This window comes from Myotis davidii, unplaced genomic scaffold (assembly GCF_000327345.1).
Source record: "Myotis davidii unplaced genomic scaffold, ASM32734v1 scaffold699, whole genome shotgun sequence".
In the NCBI taxonomy this organism is placed as follows: Eukaryota; Metazoa; Chordata; class Mammalia; order Chiroptera; family Vespertilionidae; genus Myotis; species Myotis davidii.
In genome coordinates, this window is record NW_006291007.1 from 2,996,305 (window position 1) to 3,003,606 (window position 7,302).

The 7,302-nt window shown below is 38.7% G+C and overlaps 1 protein-coding gene across 1 annotated transcript in view; it reads right to left on the minus strand.

Moving 5' to 3' along the window:
- NF1 (neurofibromin 1) overlaps positions 1-6,169 on the minus strand; it is a 187,721-nt gene extending 181,552 nt beyond the window's left edge. The window contains exons 1-2 of the mRNA XM_015564136.1: positions 6,093-6,169; positions 5,935-5,995 (exon numbers count right to left, since the gene is read on the minus strand). Coding sequence (XP_015419622.1) covers positions 5,935-5,995; positions 6,093-6,169 — 138 coding nt within the window. The remainder of the gene's footprint in view (positions 1-5,934; positions 5,996-6,092) is intronic.
- Positions 6,170-7,302: the final 1,133 nt, after the last annotated feature.

The following is a 7,302-nucleotide window of genomic DNA, read 5'->3' on the forward strand; positions in this document are numbered from 1 at the left end:
GCGACTGGAAGCATGTATCTGGGGTTTATTTACCTTCTATATTCTTCCATCGCAGGGGCAAGCAAGCCTCCTGCTCACTCCAGCTCTGTGGCCACGGGCTGCTGAAAACAGATATCTGGGGTTTATTTACCTTCTATAATTGAAACTTTGTTTCTTTGTTTGGAGCTCAGAGCAGGGCCGCGGCAGGCGGGGAACCTTGGCTTCCTCCATCACTGGAGCAAGCAAGCCTCCTGCTCACTTCAGCTACGTGGCTGCTGGCTGCCATCTTGGTTGGTGGTTAATTTGCATATCACTCTGATTAGCCAATGGGAAGCGAGGCGAAGGTACGGTCAATTACCCTTTTTGTCTTTTATTAGATAGGATTATGTTTATAGTAGTTTGTTACAGGCAACAGGAAACTAATAGAACTACTAAATCTCTATCTTCAAATGCATTATCCAAATGCCTACTTGGAATCTCCACACAAAATTAAAAAAAAAAAATAAAGGGGAAGGGGGTGAAAGGAAGGGAATAAAGGAAATGAGAAACAGGATAGATCAGGGTATCTTTTAGGCACTTCAAACTCAGTGTTCCACCCTAACCAGTTTGGCTCAGTGGACTCAAGGGTCCCGGGTTCGATTCCGGTCAAGGGCATGTGCCTTGGTTGCGGGCACATCCCCAGTGGGCAGTGTGCAGAAGGCAACTGATCGATGTTTCTCTCTCATCGATGTTTCTAACTCTCTATCCCTCTCCCATCCTCTCTATAAAAAAATCATTAAGATATATTTAAAAAATACAACAACTTAGTGTTCCTAAAATTTAATTTACAATCTTCCATGTTTTCTTTTTTAGTAAATAGTACCTCGATCTATCCTGTTTCTCATTTCCTTTATTCCCTTCCTTTCACCCCCTTCCCCTTTATTTTGTTTAATTTTTTAAATATTTTTATTGATTTCAGAGAGGAAGGGAGAGGGAGAAAGATAGAAACATCAATGATGAGAGAGAATCATTGATTGGCTGCCTCCTGCACACTCCCAATTGGGGATCAAGCCCGCAACCCAGGCATGTGCCCTTGATCGGAATCGATCGTGGGACTTTTCATTCCACAGTCTGACGCTCTATCCACTGAGCCAAACCAACTAGGGCCACCCCCATCCCCTTTAGTCAGTTAGATAAAAAACGAGACAAATAACTGGGCATGCGCAACTCAGCTCTACCCTCTTCTCTTGGGAACAGGCTTGCTGCAGAGTCTAAGAATGTTCCCCTATGTCAACATGCCAAGAGTTGATCAACTGCAGAGGAGAGTGAGCAACACTGCTTGGGAATGAATGGGTAAATCTGACTAATTCTGAGATGTATTTAATAGGCTCATTTGGATCTCCAACATCACAATGACCAGTAAAACTTTTATTTCATGTATGTTTTGGTCTCCATCTTTACTCTTCTACTTCTCAACTTATTCAGAAGCCAGGCATGTATTCAGGGCCCCCGGGCTCCCATAAACATCACAAAAATCTATGCAGAGCGAGTAGTAAATGACTAAGATTTTGTCTGATAAAGTGGTCAGGGAAAGCTTTCTGGACACCTAAATAAAGTAGGAGAATGGGAAGACCCACGCAAAGATCTGAAGAAGATGGGAGGTAAAAAGAAAAAAAATAGAGCTGATGTTGAAATGAGTGTGGCAGATTCAAAGCCTAGCTAAGAGGCCCCTGTGGCTAAACCAAAGGTAACAAATGAAGAAAGCATAGTAGAAAAGGTCAGAGAAAAACAGGTGTGAATCAGATCATGGAAAGCCATACGAGCCATGTTAAGAGCTTTGAATAGATTCTGAATTTGATAATGTAGCAGGTTATATTTTCTAAGTATGGTCACAGTATTTCTCATCCCACATGCTCTCCTGCAATAAGACCTTGCCATTCCCACATTAAGAAGCACAGTCTACTTTTCATTTTCCTCCCCCCCCCCCCCCCCCCCCCGCATCTAGGCAGATCTTATGACTGTTCTGACCAACAAAATATGGCAGAAGGGACACTGTGCCAGGAATAGCACTTAATTAGTTTGATCAGCTGAACTGGTCATAAATTTCTGACTCGCAAAATTGTGCACAAAACAGGTTGTTTTAAGCTTTGGAGTAGTCAGCAATAGATAATGAAAGGAAGAGAAGAAAAAACTGAGGGATGTAAATAAGGAAGTAACGTGAACTGATTTATGTTTTAAAAAGAGCCTTCTTGCTGCTGTATATTAGAAGATAGTTTAGGCAAGAGAAAATGGTAGCTCAAGTTAAGCTAATAAGAGTAGAGTAAAAATAGTGAGATGTTATAATAGATTGGAAGGTGGGGAGGCAGGTATTCAAAATGGCAAGCTGATTCTGAAGTTCAATAAAAATAAATCTGTGAGAATACCAAAGAAATTTTTGAAAAACAAGAACAAGAGAAGACTTGTATTATCAGGTACTGAAATATTCTATTGAGCTCTTATAACAAAACCAATACATAATAAACATAACTAATTAAAGACATAAAGCAGTTATTAGTACGTACATAGAAATTTAATATGATAAAGGTAATATTTCAAATCAGTGGTAGAAGAATAGATTAGTCAGTAACGTATTACCAGATCAATTGGCTATCCTCTGGAAAAATAACTTATATCAAACTTTAAAATGTGGGAGGTGGCAAGAGCTACTATGAAAAGAAAAAAAAAAAGCCATAAAACTATTAGGAAAAATACCAAAGAATAATTTCATTATATCGAGGTAAGGCAGATTTTCCTAAGCAAGACAAAATCCAGAAACCAGAAAGAAAAAACATATACACATATATTTGCCTACATAAAAATGTGTAAGTTCTGTTAAAAAAAAAGGGGGGGGGCAATACACTATAGCACTGACAAATAAAAAGGTAAGTAACAGACAAGAAGTAAAAGAATGCACAGCCCTGGCCCGTGTGGCTCAGTTGGTTGAGAGTCATCCCGTGCACTGAAAGGGTTGTGGGTTCGATTTCCCATCAGGGCACATCCCAGGTTGCAGGCTTGATCCTCAGTAGTGGTACACAGGAGGCAGCTAATCGATGTTTCTCTCTCTCTCCTCCTTTCCCTTCCTCTCTCTCTAAATGTCAATTTTTAAAAAAGTCTTTAGCCCTAGCCAATTTAGCTCAGTGGATAAAGCACCGGCTTGCGGACCAAAGGGTCCCCAGGTTCAATCCAGTTGCGGGCAAGTTAAGTGGTTGCAGGCTTCTCCCCAGCCAGGAGGCCCTGGTTGGGGTTCATGCAGGAGGCAACCAATGGACGTGTTTCTCTCACACTGATATTTCTCTGTCTTCCCCCTCTCTCTTCCACTCTCCCTAAAAATAAATAGAAAAATATCTTCAGGTGAGGATTAACAACAAAAAATAAAATTAAAAAGTCTTTCAAAACATAATGTGAAAAAACTAGCAGTCAAAAGGTTTACATAACTAATACATAAAGTTGTATTATATATTCATCAAACTATTCAATGGAAAAACTGTTGAAGAAATATGAAGCAATTCACAGAAGATGAGTGGCTAGTAAATATATGAAAACATGCTCAATTTCACTAATAATTCTAAAAGTACAAAATAAAATTAGACCATTTTTATAACTACATTTCTCCAAAACAAAATTAAGTACTATTAGAAAAAAATAATGCATAAGGAAATGACTATGCCTGGAGTGGGTATTTTTAATAAAATAAAATAAAATTAAAAAATAAAAGAAACAAAATTTTTAAAAGATAGGGTAGTTGTAATTGAGAAAACTGTGGGGTTGTTTTTTTTCTTTTTCTTTACTTTTATGAATTCCTCTTATTTTCAATTGGCATGTATTACTTTCCCAACTGGGGAAAAAAAGTAAATTAAGCTCCTTTTTAAACATTTCATGCTACCATACATAAATCTTTGTATATTATGGCAGAAATGTAAATGATCAAAACTACATAAAGAAAAATAATCTCCTTTTAACGAGAATCTATATTAATAAACTGTTAGCTACTTAAGATACAAGATTTCAACAAATAAGAGGATTTAGCAAGAGAAAGCATAACATTAAGCAAAGCACTGTGAACAATGGATAATTTGTTTCCAGTTGCACTCAGAAAATTCTTCAAAAGGTCACAAGCTAAAATCTTTGCTCTGTGTACATTTTAACCAGTTTCTAAAAGGCCCTTCCGACCATGACGGGGTAGGGGTGACATTAAAATTCATTTAACATAAATTTTCATCTAATGAGAGAAAAAGCTAAGAAAAAATCATATTAGGGGGGAAAACACGTAGAAAAAAATCATACTAGGAAAAAAAGACACATCAGCTGTAGCTACCAAATAACATAAATCAGGAAAAGATATCAAATGTTCATATTAGTTATTAGTAACACATTCCCCAAGGTGGACTCTGCACCACTGAAATATGACTTTATATGGCATCTAATGTGTGGGTGTGGTTGTGTGTTTGGGCTAGAAATGGGATGTAGGATATGAGCAGGATGAATAAGGCATTCATGGGGACAAAATGGAGCATACAGAGGGTACCCACATATACAAGGCAGCCCAGCAGAGAATGTCAGCACATGAATGGGGTAAGGACTGGATCCCATAGAGAGGGTAGACAGGCACAAGATATCAGAAATCCACAAAGGGTGCCCAGCTGGCATGGCTCAGTGGTTGTGCATCGATGTATGAACTAGGAGGTCACTGTTCAATTCCTGGTCAGGGCATATGCCCAGGTTGCGGGCTCAATCCCCAACAGGGGGGTGCAGGACACAGCCAATCAATGATTCTCTCTCATCATTGATGTATCTATCTCTCTCCCTCTCCCTTCCTCTCTGAAGTCGATAAAAAAAATCTTATTAAAAAACAAAAAAGAAATCCACGCAGAGTAAAAAAAGGTATCCACCTGGGAGAGCAGGCCAAAAAGAATGTCAGAGCCTAAATGGGATAGAGTGGGATGAAAAGATAAGAGCCTGGGGCCCAGTACGGGGTGCTGGACTTTGTTGTGCTTCTGCATGGTAGGAAGAAGGAAGTTCTAGCACAAGGTCTGAGCAGGATGAGGAGGATGTTCACACAGAGAGACAGCACAGGACATGAGCCTGAGCAAGGTAAGAAGAACATCCACTAGTGTTAGAAATGGGGGCTCAGGGATAGCAAGGCATGCTGGAGCCTAAGCAGAGTGAGGAGGACATCTGTGCTTAGGAGTAGGTGGTAATGGGGAAATGACAGTGATGGCAGGTTGGTTACATAAAAGGGGACTGATCAAATAAGTAAATATATTAAGAATAACCAGAGCCAGGTTTCTTACTGCTGAAGAAAGAAGTTACAAATAAAGAAGGGAGGAAATTACTAAGACTCCCCTAGTGTTGAACTAAAATTAGAAATGGTATAAACATACAGTTTTCAATAGAGATATAAAATTAAGTATTGATATAAACATGTACACACAGAGGAACATGAATACATACGTTCCCTAGTTCTGTCCACTGAGAAGACTTAGAAACAATGACAATTTAGTAGTAATGAGTGCATCTAGCCCCCAGATCTTGATTTCTAAATACCATTCTCCAATAAAAAGAACCAGGGCTCTTTAGAAAAATAATTAGTTCCAGCCCTAACAAAACAAAAGTTCTGAGAAGCCTGGAATATTTTGTTGTTCCAAAAAGAAGGGACATGCTCAAAGAACGATAAAGGCATGTCAAAAGGACACAGAAGCCAGATGGAAGAGGCTCTCACTGGCCAAATCTAGAATAATTTGAACATGAAAACAAATAATGATTAAACAGATTATCATTCACTGAATAACAGAAAACCTTTAGTCTGTACTCATAGAAATAAATACTTAAACTGAAAGCCTGATGAGAATGGAATACTTAGTGTTCTAAAAACCCCCATACAATGTGTGTGTTTACAAGGGGAAAAGAGTTAACTTCACAAAGAAGAAGTTGTCTTACCACTTTAATCAAGTGATCAAAGTTAGCATCCTCAATAATGGGATGATCTAAACTGTGCCATCTGATAGGATAAAATGAAAAAAAAAACACAAAGCATTATATCTGAGATATTCCTATAAAAAATGTATGTGGTAAGCCCAAAATGAGGGATAACTTACAAAATAAGTAAGTGATACAAAGTAAGTGTATAGTCTTCAAAAGCATTTGGACTTGATCCTTTTGATATAAAGGACATTGTTAGGACAAATGACCAAACTTTAATGGGGCCTGAGAATTAGATAGTAGTAGTAATGTATCAATGTAATTTCCTGATTTTCATAAGTGTATGTAATGTAGTAGCATGTTTTAATTTGTAGGAAAGACAGTAAAGTATTCAGGGGTGATAGGACATTATATTAGCAACTTACACTCAAATGGTTCAGGAAAATATAGTTTGTGCTTTACTTGTAGCTTTTCTAAAAGTTTATTATTGCTTCAAAATTTTTAAAAGATTAAAAAGTTCTGGTTCAGTTCTAATTCCATATAGGTTAAACAGGTTTTGGAGGGATTTACACCAGCATTTCTATGGAGAAATAGTGGCTGAGTTGCACATAAACTTGTAAGTGAAGTGGCAGCATATATCCTATTCACAGGTTGAAAGTTGCACTGCCCTTAGGAATGTCAGCTTTCCAAAATCTGATGCTCAAACTCAGGATTAAAGAAGAAAAAGTACCTCCAAAAGCTACAAAATCATTTTGTTCCTAAACTCAAACAAAAGTCTCCTGGTTCTTAATTTAATTTACAGACAAGTCCCTTGTTCTCTACTCATAAAATCTAGCAATGGTTTATTTTTGTAATACAACTGGGCTAGAAGTTGATCCACTGGTGGGTGTGGTACAGTCTCCAAGATGACTCCCCATGAGCCACACCCCTCCTGCTATTCACACTTCCCACACTGTAACAGGGTTGGTCACTCTTAACTACTAGAATACCACAGAAGTGATGATGTGTCTCCTCCAAGGTTAGGTTATCAAAGGCAGAGGCTTTCACCTTGGACTGCCTTGTCTTCTCTCCCTCCCTCCCTAATTCTCTCCTTCCCAATATCACCCTCTCTAGTTTTGTGATTTCTCTTCACCTGCTCTACAGAAAACCAAGAACCATGTTTTGAGGACACTGAGGTGGTCTTTGGAGAGGTCCACATGGCAAGGAACTAAGGCCTCCTGCCAACAATCAGGCAAGTGAACTTAAGATGTGCATCCTTTCCCCAGTCAAGCTTTCAGATGCCTGCAACCCCAGCCAACAGCTTGACTGTAACCTCAAGAGAGACCCTGAACTAGAGGCACCCAGCTAAGCCACTCTCACATTTCCTGACCCACAGAAACTGTGAGA